Source organism: Desmodus rotundus, chromosome 5 (assembly GCF_022682495.2).
Source record: "Desmodus rotundus isolate HL8 chromosome 5, HLdesRot8A.1, whole genome shotgun sequence".
In the NCBI taxonomy this organism is placed as follows: domain Eukaryota; kingdom Metazoa; phylum Chordata; class Mammalia; order Chiroptera; family Phyllostomidae; genus Desmodus; species Desmodus rotundus.
The window spans coordinates 3,468,463-3,485,389 of record NC_071391.1 but is presented as its reverse complement, the minus strand read 5'-3'; the positions used below and the strand labels follow the sequence as shown (position 1 = coordinate 3,485,389).

Genomic DNA, 16,927 nt, shown 5'->3' with positions numbered 1-16,927 from the left:
GTGCGCACTCCTTCCTGCTGTGCGATGGGGGGCTGCTGCGGCTGCTCGTCTGCAGGTCCTGGGGTGTCCTGGCACAGCCTCCCTGAGTGGGAGGCGATTCCTATGGCTGTGGTTGTGGGGCGCTCCGAGTAACTGTTTCCTCAGCAGTAGTCCCAGCGGCGGCCGAGTTTATAGTGTTTCTTACACGGGACAGAAAGTTTCCCCCAGGAAGGTTGTTTATAAAAATTAATCTAACTTGAAGAGACAGACTCATGTCAATTGATGCCCATCAGAACAAATTCAGTCTTTTTTTTTTTTTCCTAGTTTTTTTAAAGTCATTGTATCACAAGAACCTAAATAGGTTTGCTTCTGTGCGCAGGGTCTTCTTGTGATCTGAGGACTCATTTTCAGAACCTCCCTAGTTACAGAACAACAGCAGACATACCAAATAACAGCTTCAGAATGCATGGAGAAAGACTGACTGAACTGCGGGAGTAGACAGACCCACAGTTATAATCAAATATTTCACCACTCCCGCCCCAGTAATCGATGAAACAGCAGGCAGAAATCAGTGAGGATGAGACTGAAACGCCACCGCCAACCAGCCCGACCTACCGGGCATTTATGAAGCTGTCGCCCCGCAGCGCCAGCACACGCGCTCTTTTCAAGGTGCTTGTAGGGTGTGTTTGCACCGTAGAGCGAATCTCAGTAAATTCCAAGGTGTTTCCAGCCATACAAAGTATGTTCTCTGACCCCGGTGGAATTAAATTCGAAATATTAATAAATAACAGAAAGATCTCTAGAACATGTCCGAATATGTGGAAACTAAATAACACATGAGTTAAAGAAGAGATCAAAGGGGAAATTACACAGTGTTTTGAACAGAAAGACAATAAAAACACAGCTTATCAGAACTTGGAGGGTGTGGCTAAACAGTACTTTAAAGGATAATTTTAGCCCTATTTATTTTTTAAAAGAAGAAGCATCTCAAATCAATGATGTCAGCTTTCACCTCAAATAATAAAATGCAAAACAGAGAAACAGTAAAGAAAATCACTGCGATCAGAGTTGTTCTTTGAGGAGAGTAGTCGCGGTGCCAGGCTTCCAGATGGTGACCAAGAACAGAAGACACAGGTGACCGCAGTCAGGGGCGGTAACCGAAAGGACAGTAGGGAAACCCTATGAACAGCTCCAGGCCAGTGGCGCTGACAGTGAAGGTAACCTTTGAAAGATGCAAACAACATCCCCCAAGTAGTCCTGTGTCTACCAGAGACTTTTCCGATGAACGCTGCCACACATTTCAGGAAGATCCTGTACCGGTCAGTTCCGTGCAGAAGCTTCCAGAAACACTGAAACGAAGGGGTCATACCCATCTTACTCCGTGAGGTCGCCGCGTCAGTGCAGCCTTATACCAAAAGCTGGCAGCATGTTGCATCACAAGTGACCGGTTATATTCATGAACATTGATGTAGAAACTTCTAAAATTTTAGCAGCTAAATGTGACAGTGCTGTGTCAGGGCCAAGCAGTGTTTATTCCAGGAATACATAGTTGGTTTGGTTTCACGTTTGAAAAATCAATCAATAAGCATGTGGCTGAATCCATTTATTCCTAAGAATTCTCAGCAAACTAGAGAGAGAAGGGAGTTTCTTCCGCCTCCTTAAATCTCCTACAGTAAAGCTGCAGTTACTGTTCTTAATGGTAAATGACCGAATGATGTCCCCTGGAGATCAGAACAAGAGGTGGATATCTGCTGTGACCACTGCTTTCAGTATTGTGCCGGGCGTTCCAGCCAGTTCAGGAAGCCGGGACGAAGAAATGAAAGGCACCTAGGTTAGAAAGGGAAAGGTAAAACTGTCTGTATTTACAGAGGCACGGCTGTCGTGTAGAAGGTTTACTGGAGTCTACTAAAAGACTGCTAGGACAGCTAAGTGGCTTAGCAAGGTTGCACAATACGAGATCAGTACAGTTGTAGTTCAGTTTACTGCCACAGGCCATTATAATAGAAACAACTACATAACGCTCTGCATAGTAGGGCCAGAGTATTAAATATGTAGGGGTAAGTCGGGCAGTATATGTGTGAGACCTGTACACTGAAAACTACAAAATAGCTGAGCGAGACCAAGACCTGACCAATGGTAAATGCTTATGAATCGGAAGACACCGTGCTGTTAAGAACTGCGTTCTCTCCAGATAGTACTAGATTCAGTGCAACCCCAAACAAAATCATAACAAGTGTTTTGGTGCCTGTTGACCAACTGATTTTAAATTCATGTGAAAATGCAGAAGACCTAGAATAATCAGAACAGCGTTCACGCAGGACAGTCGCAGGGCCGGCACAACCTAACTTCCAGGGATTGAGACACTGTGGTAAGTAAGACAGGGACTAGGTGCAGGGACAGAATGGAGCCCATGTATAGGCATATAAACGACTGATTTTTGGTGGAGGTGCTAAGGCCACTCAGTGGAGGAAGGATGGACTTCGGCACAAATAGTGCTGGGAACAGTCGGACATCTGTATGCAAGAAAATCAGCTCAGTGCGTGCCTCCTGCCGTGTATACACTTGCTCTCAAGGTGGGTCGTAGACCAAAACGGAAAACTGTGGAACTTACCCTAGAAAGCCTTTGTGACCTGGGGTCAGGCAAAGATTTCTAAGATACAACACCAGAAACACTGTACATGAGAGGAAAATTGTAGTGAGTTTAAGTTGATCAAAGTAGATACTTCTAAAAGCACACACGAGGAGAAGACATTTGCAAATGGTGTGGCTGATTAAAGAACTTGTAGGAGAAGCTACAAAGAACTCTCAGAGCTATCATGAGAAAAAAGAAGGTAAGAACCCAGTTTCTAAATGTGCTGAAGATGGGAAACAACTCCAGAGAAGAACGTGTGTGCACGGCCAAGTCACGTGGGCAGGAGCTCAGCGTCCTTGGTCATCAGGAGAAAGCAAGTTAGCACCGCCACAGGACGGCTGTGCTTGCCTTTCGAGGGCGGCTCTTAGGTTGTGGTTTGCACCTTTAGGCAAAGGATTAGGCAGCGCAAAAAGAGCAAAGACTTAGTGAAATGGTAATCAGATGTGCTCCAGTTACAGCGCAGTGTGTTTTTGTTGTTGGATGACTAGAATGTTCTGGGTTTAGCTGTTGGCTGACAATTCAGCATTTACAATTTTGGTCCCTTCTTAGCTCGGGAAGTACCGACAGTGAGGAAAGTACAGACTCTGAAGAAGAGGACGGAGCCAAACAAGACTTGTTCGACTCCAGCGGTGCCCACACAGAGGACAAAATGGAAGTGGACCTCAGTGAGCGTAAGTCACCTTACTCTTTGTGTTCGTTGCTCTGTGTCAGAAATGGGTTTTAAATAGAGGCGAACTGGTCTGCAGGGTCTGAGGTGACTTCTGAAGGAGTCATTGAAACACATGAGGATGAGACTGTCGTTTGACGGGGCCTGAGGGATGGAGCAAGTCACACCTCTGACGGTGGCACCGCTTCTCGGTGTGGACACCCCTGTGTGCATCTGGCTGGAGGACGTGGCGGACTGCAGTCCCTGGTACCGGTGCGGCAGGGAGAGACCCAGACTGCGGGCAGGTGGGGAAGTCTTGTGAGTTGGAGAGTCATGAGCTCACTAAGCTAGAGAAGACGCCTGAAAGCTGAAGCAATTTTAAGTGGGTCTTTGAGAGTTTTTTTGTGAATCTTGAAATGCTAAAACTCATCTTGCTAAGTGCTTCTGTCCTACTAGCTGGCCAGTGAAAAATGCTGTTAACCGCTTGCCCTGGCCAGGTGGTTCAGGTGGTCAGCACATTGTCCTGTGCACCGAAAGGTCGCGTGTTTGAGAGGCAGGTGATTGGTGTTTCATGTGCACAAGCGCGTGCGCCCTCGCTCGCACACGCGTGCTCTCTCTCCCTCTCTCTCCCCCCCCTCCCCCTCTCTCCCTCTCTCCCTCCCTCCCTCCCTCCCTCCCTCCCTCCCCTTTACTCTCTCTAAAATCTATAAAAATACATCCTCAGGTGAGGATAAAAAAGCATTTTTAATAAAAATATTGTTAATGTCTAAGAGTTTCAGGTGAGATTTTCAAGTTATCATCCCTTCTTGCTCTTGGAGCAGCCCTGCCTCACTCACAGAGGCTGAGGGGCAGGAAGTGTGGAATACACCCACATTCAGGACCCACAACAGGCAGATCCTGCGTGAGTCCTCAGCAGAACCACAGTGAGTGGATAGTCCCTAACAGAATTGAACAGATGAGGAGACTTCCAGCAAAGATGGAGGCGTAGGTAGACTTACTGTGCTTCCTCGCATAACCAAAAGGACAACAACCTATCTAAAAACAAAAAACAAACAGAACTGCCAGAAAATCAAACTGCATGGAAGTCCAACAACCAGGGATTTACAGAAGAAAAGTTCATCCAAACAGGTAGGAGGGGAGGAGAGGACACAGTGTGGTATGGCCATGTAGCAGCAGCCAGCGGGACAAGCATTCATGTGCAGTAGATAAAAACCAGGAGGGACAACTGGGGAGCAAGCAATCCCAGCCCCAGGCCAGAGGGCACCGCCCGGGGTTCTGGCATCAGGAAAATAAAGTCACATGACCTCTGGCTGTAAAATCCGTTGGGGGTTGGGGCAGCAGAAGAAGCTGCCAGTCTCTCTGGAGAGTGTGTTTAAAGGGCCCATAAGGTCCTAGAATGTACACAAACCCACCCATTCTGGGAATCAGCACCAGGGCAGCGGCTAAAAGGACACCAGTCACTTACGGCAAGTGGGGGAAGTGACAGGAAACAGGGCAAGAGCCAAGCAAGCAGCATTGTTCCCTCTCTGACTCTTCCCCCACATACAGCGCCACAATGTGGCAAAGCGGGTTGCACCTCCCTGGCAAATAGCTAGGGCTCCTCACCTTACAACGTAACAGGTGCACCAACACAGGGAGTCAAAGCAGCTCTACCCAATACGCAGAAACACAGGGAGGCTGCTAGATTGAGGAAACAGATGTGGCCCGAATGAAACATCAAAAGCCCAGAAAAAGAAGTAAGTGAAATGGAGATAACCAACCTATCAGACGCAGAGCTCAAAACACTGGTGATCAGGATGCTCAAAGAAAATGACTGAGTGTGGCCACAAAATAATGAAGAAGTAAAGGCTATAAGAAGTAATAAAGAAAAATATCAGGGAACCAACAGTGAAGAGAAGGAAGCTGGGTTTCAAATCAATGATTTGGAACAAAAAGAAGTAAACATTCAGCTGGAACAGAAAGAAGAAATACGAATTTTGAAAAATGAAGAGAGGCTTAGTAATCTCTGGGACAACTTTAAACATACCAACGTCTGAATCCTAGGGGTTCCAGAAGAAGAGGAAAAGCAGGAAATTGAAAGCTTATTTGAAAAAGTAATGAAGTAAACATCTGCAATCTGGTGAAGGAAACGGACAAGCCCAGGACGCTCAGGGAGTCCCAAAGAAGTTGGACCCAAAGAGGGCCACACCAAGACACATCATAATTAAAATGCCAAAGGCTGAAGATAAAGAGAAAATCTTAAAAGCAGCAAAAGGAGAACTACAAAGGAGTTCCCGTAAGACGTTAGCTGATTTCTCAAAAGGGACCTTACAGGCAAGAAGGGGCTGGAAAGAAGTATTCCAAGTCATGAAAGGCAAGGACCTACATCCAAGATGACTCTATCCAGCAAATCTTTCATTTAGAATGGACGGGCAGATGAAGTGTTTCCCAGATGAGGTCAAGTTAAAGGAGTTCATCATCACCCAGCCCTTATATGAAATGTTAAAGGGACTTATCTAAAAAGAAGATGATCAAAAACATGACCAGTTAAAATGACAAACTCACAACTATCAACAACAGAACCTAAAAAAAACAAAGCAAACAAGTAGAACAGGGACAGAGTGGCAGAAATGGGGATCACATGGAGGGTTATCAGTGGAGAACGGGAATGGGGGAAAAGGTACAGGAAATAAGTAGCATACTGTATTTTTCAGACCATAAGACACACCTAGGTTTTAGAGGAAAATAGGGGTAAAGCAAAAAAATGTGGTAAAATATTTAATAACATAGGTAACGTAATATTTCACCAATGTAAATGTAAGCTACTTTTGGACTATAAGACTCACCCCCATTCCGCCCCCCCAAGTTGGGGGGAGGTGTGTCTTATAGTCCAAAAATACGGTAAATGGTGGGTACAAAATAGACGGGGAGGTTAAGAATAGTGTAGGAAATGTAGAAGCCAAAGAATTTATATGTATGACCCTTGGACATGAACTGAGGGAGGGGGGTTGCAGGGTGGAAGGGGGCAAGGGGGAAAATGGGACAACTGTAATAGCCTAATCTATAAAATACACCTTAAAAGAAAAAGAAAAAATGAGGAAACGCAGGCTTAGGGAAGGTACATAACTTGCCCAAAGGCACTGTAAGGTCTGTCTTTAACACCAGAACGTTCCTGTTGTACGCAGGCACTGCTCAGTCCTTTCCCTCTAGAATAATCTTCCACATAGCTAGAGATGTGCAGGACAGATCCAGACTTGGCAGGCAGGTGGCATGGTGACAGGCATTGCGACAGGAATCAGGCCCCATGCCGATCCCGCCAACCCCACCTCTGAAATCAACCCGTGTGTGTCTACGGGACATAGAAGGTAAATAAGGAAAACCCTCCCCTGTCCTCTCAGCTTCACTTCGGCTCCGACACCAGCCGTGGGCTTTCATCCACAGACCAGGTCCCTGCCCCCAGCTGGGTCCTGCAGTTCCGTTTGGGTGCTGTCTAGCTGGGGTTGGGGTTGGATCTCACGGGGTGCGGGTTGGGGAGGGCTTGCCCACAGATGTCTGTCAGAAGCAGGGCCTCCGGTACATCCATCCAACCAGCTGTCAGTGGGGAGTTCCTGTGACCTCTTTTGGTTCCAGTATTCTCTAAGACAGCTCACAGAACTCAGAAAGTTTACAAAGGATATTTTATTTATTTATTTTTAAGGTTTTATTTATTTTTATTTAAGGTTTTATTTATTTTTATAGACAGAGGGAAGGGAGGGAGAAAGAGAGGGAGTGAAATATCAGTGTGTGGTTGCCTCTTTTGCACCCTCCACCAGGGACCTGGCCTGCAACCCAGGCATGTGCCCTGACTGGGAATTGAACCAGAAACCTTTTGGTTTGCAGGCCTGCGCTCAATCCACTGAGCTATACCAGCCAGGGCTACAAAGGATATTTTAAAGGATACAAATGAACAGCCAAGTGAAGAGATGAACAGGACACGGTCTGGTAGGGTCCTGAGCATGAGAGGTTGTGTCCCCAAGGAGTTTGTCATGTGCCACCCTCTGTTCACTGCCCCAGGAGCTCTGACCCCTACAGCTTGAGTTTTTATAGGGGCATTAAGTAGGTATAACTGCTTAAATCATGGCTATTAATGATGAGCTCAACTTCCAGCCTGTTTATCCTCCTGGAAGGTTGGGAAGTGAAAGCTCCAATCCTCCATCACAGTTGGTTCCCCTGGCAACAGTCCCCTCCCTGAGGTTGTCTGGGAGCCTCCAGCCAGCTCTTCAGCATACAGAAGAAACCAGTGATGGGTGGGGCACTGCATTTCTTACTGCAATTGACTAGCCAATAGTTTTTTAAATAAACATTTTATTTTGGAATAATTTTAGATTTATAGAAAAATTGCAAAGGTTTTGTAGGGAGTAGCTTCCTTCACCCATCTTCCTCCCGGTATTAGTATGGCCTTGGTACATTTGCCAAAACTAAGAAGTTAACATTAGCATATTCTTTCACGTGTAGCTTTGCATCTTTCTGTGATGTTTCTGCTGGAAAAAAACATCTTAGGAACGGGAAGCGCTAAGGGTCAGAAGACACGCAGCTTTGTAACAGGGTGGCTGTTGTGAGGGAGCCGCCTCTGCTCCTGCTGAGTGAGTGTGGGGGACGGGCACCGCTGTGCATCTCTTTGACAGATACCTCGTGTGTTGTCACTCGAGTGTTCTCAAGATGAAATTACTCCTCTCTCTAGCACCCAACTGGTCAGCCAACTTTGACGTCCCCATGGAGACCACCCATGGCACTCCCTTAGATTCCGTGGGGTCTGACGTGTGGAGCACAGAGGAGCCGATGCCGACCAAAGAGACCGGCTGGGCCTCCTTCTCAGAGTTCCCGTCCTCCCTGAGGTGAGTCTGTGCGCCAGCTCTCCGGACCTCTCCGTAGGAGAGTGGGGGTGGTGTGTGCTTGGGTTGGCGCCATTTGTCACCGTGACCAACTTCCAAGTTAATACAAAAAACCGCATGGGGGAGGTAGTGACCCAGCTGAGGTATGAGGACATCAGTCACCATGCTCCTTCCTTTCATCCAGGGTGAGCTGAGGGAGGGAGCAGATCGGGAAGAAGTAGCCCAGGAAAACGAGGCCCCAGGAAGCTGGTGGGCACGATGTGGAGGAAGGTGGCATCTCCCGGGGCTGCTCTGCACCCCGCCCCCGCCCCCAGCCAGTGGTCGGGACAGGACTTCAGAGAGTAGGGTGAGGGGACCCCAAGGGGCTGCTGGGCTCTCTAAGGACTTGTGTCTCACTCGTAGCTCCTCTGAGGGGTGTGACAGGTGTGCCATTAGTCTTCCTTGTACTCTCCACGATGGCCACCTGTCATTCCAGCATTTTCTTGAACACTTGTCAGCATTTAAGGCATAACCATGGATTTCATGTCTCGTCAGGCTTAGTTTGATTTGCAGAACATCGTTTTATCTTGCCCCCAAAAAGATGAGCGAGCACTTACCATCTTAGGCAAACCAAAGAGTAGGTGAAAACCCGTGTTCCTTATAGCAACTCCGATAATAGCGGTGAGTGAGCTTTGCTCAGGGTGACATGAGAAGGTGGGGAATGTCTCTGGAATACTGTGCATTGTCTCACCGGCTCTGCTGCTGCGCTGGGAAGTCAGGTCCCCTTGTCCCGCTCTCCCTGCCTTGGCCTGATGGCGGGGGTGAGTGCTTGGTTCCAAGAGTGGTGTTGGGGCCGTGCGCCTCCCATCCTCTGCGCACCGCTTGCGCTCCCTCAGTCGGAATCACTCAGTCAGTGACAGCTCTGTGTAGGCCAGGGTTTCGGTAGAGGGCACCTCTACCGAATGGCGTTGAGGTGCCCTCGATGCCATGCCGTGTATGCCTGTGAGCCCAGGATCGTGGTGAGACTCACATGCTCTGAACCTCAGGGGGCCCCGGCCACTTCCCTGCTGGGCTAGCAGAATGTTTACTGCCCACATTGGGACCCGTGCGTCCCTGGAGCCTGAACTGACTGCCGATGTCTCCCCAGTGGGTCAGGACTGATTTCCAAAGGCTTTTCGTGAATAACGGTACCCAAGGGCTCTTAACGCTCTGCCAAGTAACATCTGAATTTTCTCTTTTCTAAAAGTACGAAAGAGTCTTTAAGGAGTAACTCTCCAGTGGAGATGGAAACCAGCACTGAACCGATGGACCCTCTGACTCCCAGCGTCGCTGCGCTGGCCGTGCCACCCGAAGGTGGGTGCTGAGAGCCAGGTGCGGTCTGCAGGCCCTCGTTCTGCAGCTCGTGCAGCTTTGGTGTTTTCTAGAGTGGAACGGGTGTCGTGATCCGCATTGCAGGTTTATAAAACCAGACTTGGACTCTCTCGACTCTCGGGCTCAAGAGCTCAAAGGAGCCGGGAGAATGAGCTGCTGGGGCTCAGGTACTTGACAGCTGGAGAGGAGGAACTGTGCATGCGGAGCCACCGCATGTCGATGCTAGAAGGGACAAGGGGCCATTCAGTCCCGTCAGTGTACAGAGAAGGAAACAGGCCCAGAAGGGAGGATGCTGGAGCCGGTGGTACGCGGGTAAATAGAACCAGGGTTCTCGTGAGTTCCAAGCCCAGCCTGCACCCTGTGCCTTGGTCTCTTGGAGTTCACTTCGCTGGAGCGAGTGTGCGTGCATCTGGGCGTGTTTCCAGCTGTGGGGCTCTTCCTTTTTCTCCTCACCTTTATGAACAGACAAAATGGTTAATGGTGTCCAGTGGGTTGTCCTGTTACTACAAATAGGCACGTTGTTCCTTGCGTAGTCCCTGAACTGTTTCCAGTGGGAAGAACAGGGCTTTGGGAGGCAGGGGGAGAGGGAAGAGGGTAGCGAGGGGAATGTGAAGGAGAACTGGGAGTATGTAAAGGGAACAAGGAGGTCAGCCCTTAGAAAAAGAAATGAGGGTATAGTAGAGGGCCTGGGAACCTCGGGGCAGGGAAAACCAGTACCGACATGGGTTTTGTCGTCATTTCGTCAGCCGTGTTGTAGAGGTGACCTCACTTCATCCCCATTTTGCGGTTAAGAAAATTCAGGTGCAGCTTAGGCACCTCACCCAAGGGTTGCACATGGAGTAGTGGTGAGGCTGGGCTTTGAGTTCAGGAAATCTGACTTCACAGCCCAGGCTCATAACCAGTAGACCAGATGGCTCCCTATTGTAGAGGACGGAAATCCACACAGAACCGCAAGCAAGTGACTTTAAGAAGAGAAAGAGAGTGAGTGAGGACAGGACAGAGGATAGCCTGTGAGCAAGGATTGGGGGGCGGCGCGACTCTGCGGCTTCTGCCTGTGGCCTGTGCTGTGGGCGGGGACCACGAGGAACAGCATTGTCGGGGGAAGGGCAGGTGTGTGGGTAGACTGGGAGCTCGGAAGGCTGTGGGGGGCGCTGGTCTTGTGCTGGAAGAAATCCATGCACGTCTCTCCCGTGGGCCTGTCCAGAATCGGCCCAGGCAGCACAGGCCAGCCATCTCTTGGTCTTTAGGCAGGAGCTGTCGTGAGGGCCAGCGGGCAGGTCCGCACGGTGGGGGTGACCGTCCGGTGTGTGCTGTTGCAGTGCCCGGCAGTGTGGCCATGGAGGCCAGCTCCGATGGAGAGGAGGATGCAGAAGGCACAGACAAGGTAACTGAGACAGTGATGAATGGCGGCATGAAGGAAACCCTCAGCCTCACTGTAGATGCCAAGACAGAGACTGCCGTCTTCAAAAGGTAACCGGGGCGGGGCGGGCTGGTGGCCTCAGGCTTGGGGAGGACAAGGGGGAGAGCCTCCGCTGTTAGCGTTTGTAACTTGATTCAGACGTGGGTTCCAACGTCAGCCTGGCCTCTTTCTAATGTCTCTGTTAGACTCGAATCCTAGTGAAGAGATGAAGAGTATGGGTCCCTAAGTGCGTGCGCGCCCCTCTCTCCCTGCCTCTCTCTCTCTCCACCCCCGCTCCTTTTTTTGGTAGTATTTAGAAGACTGCAGTGTAAGGCTAGCAAATTTAAAATACATGAGCATGAAAAGTCGACCAGTCTTTACTCATCGTAGAAATTGACTCTTACACAGGCTACAAAGCTCAGCCCATCAAAACCAAAGGTTTAGTATCATACTGATCATTTTCTTCAGATATCATGCAGTCATTAGAATTCAGTAGCAAAATGATAGCTTTAAGAAAAAGGATGGGAAACTGTCAAGACTTGCAGACTGCAGTTACATCAGTGCTTAGAGCTTTGGTCTCTGTATTGTGTACCAGAGGGAAGGCTTCCCAGTCCCGGTGAGGTCACCGCAAACGGGATGGCATGAGGAAGAAAAGTGAGTTACAGGCCCGCGTCCTGTGTGGGCTCGTCCACACAGGACCCAAGAGCGAGCAGCCGCGTCTCGAGGTGTCTTCCGTTGTGCCGAGGGGTGTATCTCATGAACGTGAGGGTATTGTACCGTTGGAAAAGTCACTGACAGTAATTGACAGATGGGTAAAAAGAGGAAAACCATTTGGACCTTCAGTAGATGGAGAAAAGCATCTGGTAAAAATTAAACCCATTCAGGACTTTTTAGCGGCCTAGACAGAGACAGTGGCTCCCTGAACCTGATGACAGGGTCTGCTGACCATCTGCGAGGGGTCGGTCTGAACAGGGACGCGTCAGGCATGTTTCCTTCAAAGGGTGGCCCAGGCGGTGGAACCTGCGGTCACTGCTTCTCTTCAGCTATAAATAAAAGGCATGAATATTTGAAAGGAATAGAATGACTATTGTTTGTAGATGAAGATTTCCTACAAAAAATTTTCAAGTGAGTGCACAGACACGTACCAGAACTTCCCGGAAAGTTTACCAGACCCGCACGGAGACGGGCTGTGTCCTGTGAGCCGGTGCCAGGTGTCCTAGATATGCCCTCGTTTCACTTGACTCAAACCTCAGCCACCTCTATGAAGTAGGATGGAAAGATCTAATACAGACCTGAATAAATAGGGGAGCTGTGCCATGTTTGTTAATGGGAAGATATCTCTGGTGTTCTGTTTAAAATCAATCTAGAAAATAAATGTATTTCTCATAAAAATTCCAGTGGAGTTTTTAATGAAAATTGAGAAGCTGATTGTGAGATTCATAGAGAAGACCAAAGGGAGCCAAGAATAGCCACGATCATTGTGAAGAATGAAGTGAGGGGCTTCACCAGATTAGGTGTCTAGGCTTCTTACCAACGCCGTTGCCCAGAAGGTGCGGCATGGGCCCAGAGCTATATGCACCCCGACCCTCGACACCTGCGTGGACCTGGTACGTGTCGGAGTGAATGGCATGCTGTCCAGGAAGAGTGGGCTCCAAATAGCGACCGTCGGTTTGGAGGAAGACAAGATCTCGGCATACACGGGAAGCACAGAGACAGCTCTCAGAGGAGAGTATCCTCAGAATGAGGAGATAGAGGAGATAAAGCCAACCATTAAAAAAAATTTTTTTTTTAAAAAGCCAAACCATAAAGGAAGGAAAAGTTTGATAAATTTCTAATATTTCAAAAGATGGGGTAAATTAGAAAGAATAGCCATAGCCAGCAAAACATTCAGTAGAAGGACAAAGGAGGAAGAACCTAATAACAGTAAGAAAGATACAGACTAATAATTTTTGAAATGCCAGATGATACAGACAAGCCTGTATGTGTGGAGGGAAGTGGGGGGCAGCCCATCCAGAGGAGCCGGTGACAGTGGCTGCCCCCGCTCTCCACGCACCTCAGCCCGCTGGTTTCTGTCTCAAGTTACAGAAACCAGAAAACGTGCAAAAACTGCCTCGACCTTTGTGAGGCGATGAAGTGTGGATTCCAGAACCAGATAAGGGTAATTACAGCAAATGGTCAACTCGTGTCCCTTACAAGCAAACTAAATGTAGAAATTCTGTCTGTACTATTTGCTAACGTCAGCCAACAGCATATTAAAAATAATCCGCAGTGCTCAGAGTCTGTCCCTGGAGGGCCAGGAGGGCTCACCGTCGGGAAGGCTGACCACGTGCGCGGCCACATGTGAGTAGCCTGAAGGGATGTCCTGTGATGCTTCTGACAAAGCTGCTGGTAAAGTTACACCTGTACATGCCTAAAACTCGGAGCGGAGTGAGACAGAAGTGAATTTCCTGACCTGGAAAGTTAAATCCCAACGTTCTGCAGCAGAGACCGCACTTCAGGAGGGCCCTTTAGAGGTGCTCACTCACGGTGAGGGACACATCGGGGTGTCCGTCCTTGCTGCCACTGTGCGGGAGGTCGTGGGCAAGGCCGCGAGGGAAGGAGACAGGTGTGGGTGAGGTTAGGCAGGACGCGGCGAACCTGTTACTCACAGGCTCTAACGACCAGTTGTGACCTAAGGAAAGTACAGCGAAGCCCCTCAGTATGAGGTCGCTTTTAAAAACCAGCCTTTCTATTACATCAGTAGCAAGCAACTAGGAGTATAATAAAAGGCAAAGTATCATCAGAAGATACGTCAAACTACTAGGTTATTTAGGAAGTATGCTAACTCGGAAGTGCCAATAAAAGCCGACGAAGGAAGTGGACCAGCAGAAGCCCGTGCGGCCCCGCGATGGGCCGGGCAAGCCCAGTGCTTTGGGGGGCGCCACGCATCCAATGACTAAGTTCAGTGCAATTTCAATTGGATTTCTGAAAGGCCTTGATAAACATGCTCTAAAATATCTGTGGAGTAATGGAGGTTCCCAGGTTGTTTGGAGAGCCATAAATAAGGAGGATGGAACAAGAGACTTGCCCGGCACGCGCTTGGTCAGTCACACTCCGGAGTCACAGTGGTTCGCGCTGGGCTGGCAGCCCACATTTTAGGTAGGGGCCGCCCAGTGTGTGGGGGGAGAGCCCAGCAACCACGTGGCTAGGGCCTGGGGGCCAGGGAAACCTGAGCCTTCCTGACCCGTCTGAAGGCGGTTCCTGGTGGGCTGAAGATCAGTGTGGGGGATGGGCCGTGTGCAGGGCATGGCCCTCTCCACGTGTCCTGTCCGTGTACTCCCCAAGTACCGGAGATGGCCTGAGGGTGTCCTCACCCCCTCCAGACAAAGAAGACGGGACTGGGGCCAGTGAGGGGTGTGGCTGGAGCCCCTTGGCGGTTAGAAGAGAAGGAGCTGTGTCTTCCTGGTTGGGGGACAGAAAAGGACTTCCTTTTTAAAAGTGAAACAAGAAAACCTTCAAAAGCGTAAACCACAATGGGAAGGATAGACTTGGATTGGATCACAGTTAAGAATTTCCAGCTGACACAGTGTTGCAGGCAAAATTAAGAGGCAGATGGCAAATTGAGGGGCCAGCACGTACAGTGTCTAGGTCAATGGGAAGCTAACCCGTACTACTCAGTTCCTATAAAGCAGTAAGGAAAGACGGAAGACCCAGATCAGAAAGTGGGCAAGGGATATCAGTAGGCAGTTCAGAGATAAGGAAATCCCAAAGGGCTGGAAAAATAAACGCTCAAGGCACATTCGTGGTCCAGCACCTCTTAAGAGACTAGCAGGAATCGGGTGGGTGGTGCCGAGGGCCAGGGGCTCTGTGGGGGGCGGGGGGGGGGACAGTGGCCTGTGTGTCCTTGCAGACAGAAGGATGAGCGCCTCTTCCAAGCAGAGAAGTGCCCGGGCAGACACTGCCTCAGTGTACAGAAGCGGCAGGTTGGCGGGCACCAGGCGCCGTGAGAGGCAGGTAGAACTGGAGGTGCACACTGTGGGGGCACTGAGTCAGTGCCAGTTCTGTGACTCAGAACACATCTGTATTACCTGCATTCCATAGGAGGGAAACACAGGGTGGGGAGAAAGTAGGTTTACATTTGTGAGTGCTCAAAACGGTTTATTCCTGTGTTAACATTTATTGTACCACTTTGCACACGGACAACTGTAAACCCCCTCTCACCCCACCCTGGATGTGTGAAGCACCTCAGGGTATTTGCTTTGGTGGGCAAGGTATGGAGGGTGGAGATAAAGAGCAATGAGCCAGGCAACTCAGGTCGTCCACAAACCTTTACACCTTAGTTCATTTTCCTGCATACATCGCCCAGGTCCCTCTGAAAGCCACCCGAGAAATCACCCTAAAATTAGGCTTTTCTTAAGCAAACCCAGGACAGGGCCCAGCTCTGAGTGTGGTGAGTCTGCCCAGAGGGAGCCTCCGGCTGCCCTGCAGCTCGTGGTCAGCACTATCTTGCTTGCGGCAAACCAGAGATCCAGGCAGAAGCCTGGATCAACCAGCCCACCGTTAACAGTGTTTGCAGCCGGTCCCTCTCCACCAAGAGCCGTCCAACGGGGAACAGGCCTTCCCCAAGCCCTCCGTTTCTCCCTGTTCTGGCACAGTTCTTGGCTCTCTTCCTTCAGGGTGTCTGTGCTTCTCACTCGAGGTCAGAGGGCAACTTGAGAAGGTGGGGCCTGGTTCGAGGGCCGCAGAACCCTGCTCCCATGGCCTCAGCCCACAAGCTGGTGGGCGTCTGTCCTGCTGTTTAAATGGTGGGCTTAGCCCCAAAAGCAAAATGCTTAACTAAAGACTCATTCCTTCAAACAGGTTCATTTGACACCTTCTCCGAGTCTGCAGACTTGCTTAGGCGCAGTCGTGGGCATGTTACCCCCACCCCTCATGCTAGGAGTGTTCTGAAACTCTTGTACATTTCTTTTCTGTTTTGCACACTTGGCGTCAGAGTGTTGAAATCCTATCGGTATGTAAGTCACGGGGGCTATTCTTGATCAACACCAGCTGCATTATATCGTCCCTTCCAGCCCCCTCCTGCGTGATCCTTCCCTCCTGTGGTTTCCCAGTTGCTGTCCGTGGCCCCGTGTCCCTCACCTGCGCATGCTCGGCCCCAGGGCTTAACTCCATAGCAGTCATGACTCCAGAGCCATCTGCATGTGCCCTCACCCTCCACCTGGCGGTGACACCTCAGGGACCTAACGCTGCCTCTCATGCTCTGTACTGCAGCGAGGAAGGGAAACTGTCTACCTCTCAAGATGCTGCTTGTAAAGATGTGGAGGAGAGCCCCGAGCCGGCCGAGGCGAAGGCTGCGGCCCCCCGGCCCCCCGGCAGTGGTGCTGAGCGGAGGTAAGGGCTGCTCCCTCGGGCCTGCCCAGGCCCTGCTCTGGCTTCGCCTGCTGTCTCCTGGGCACTGCGGGGCGGGGGCTGGAGGGAGGCAGGTGTTACCCTTGTCCCTGAGCGTTCAGTGACTCACTCAGCACAGCAGTGCCTTCTCAGTGCCTGTGGGTTCGGGGCAACTGCATTCAGGACTGGAAAACAGAGGTTCAGTGACATCGCTGGCTCTTTCAGGCACTACTGGGAGTGGAAGGGTGTCTGTCATCTCATGCCGGCACTGCCTTCCCCCGCCTTTGCTGACGCACCTCCAAGATTGGGTCCCCTTGACTGCGGCAGCCAGGCTCTTGTGGGCCCTGTGCAGTCACGCTGCAGCCAGGCACAAGCAGCTCCTGGTGCCCGTTTTCCTGGGGACGGGCCCGTGTAGCACACGGGGAGAACTTGGCTGCAAACCTGTTTGTATGTGGAGCTAGGCATTCTCCGCTCCCAGGTGACTCCCTGTTTGGTTCAGTTTTTGCAAAGTTCCTGAGTGTGAAAGTCCTCCACCAGCAGGTGTTTCCGTCCTGGTCACCTTTTGCTTAGGCCAGGCCTGAGTCCCAGCGCCTCCACATGGCCTCAAGGGTGCGTGAGAGTGGCTGGGCACCCCGGAGACCCCGCCGGGAGATGGAGACTTGTCCTGGGGTCACAGCACTTCCCAGAGTTAACTTGTTTTATTA

At 50.3% G+C, this 16,927-nt stretch overlaps 1 protein-coding gene across 18 annotated transcripts in view; it reads left to right on the top strand.

The window, feature by feature from the left end:
- Nucleotides 1-16,927, top strand: part of PPP6R3 (protein phosphatase 6 regulatory subunit 3) — a 120,644-nt gene that overhangs the window by 100,373 nt on the left and 3,344 nt on the right. For all 18 annotated transcript variants that reach the window (XM_071221380.1, XM_071221379.1, XM_071221378.1 and 15 more), the window contains 5 exons: nucleotides 3,161-3,282; nucleotides 7,957-8,110; nucleotides 9,333-9,439; nucleotides 10,777-10,927; nucleotides 16,107-16,226. In XM_071221380.1, the coding sequence (XP_071077481.1) occupies nucleotides 3,161-3,282; nucleotides 7,957-8,110; nucleotides 9,333-9,439; nucleotides 10,777-10,927; nucleotides 16,107-16,226 (654 nt within the window). The remainder of the gene's footprint in view (nucleotides 1-3,160; nucleotides 3,283-7,956; nucleotides 8,111-9,332; nucleotides 9,440-10,776; nucleotides 10,928-16,106; nucleotides 16,227-16,927) is intronic.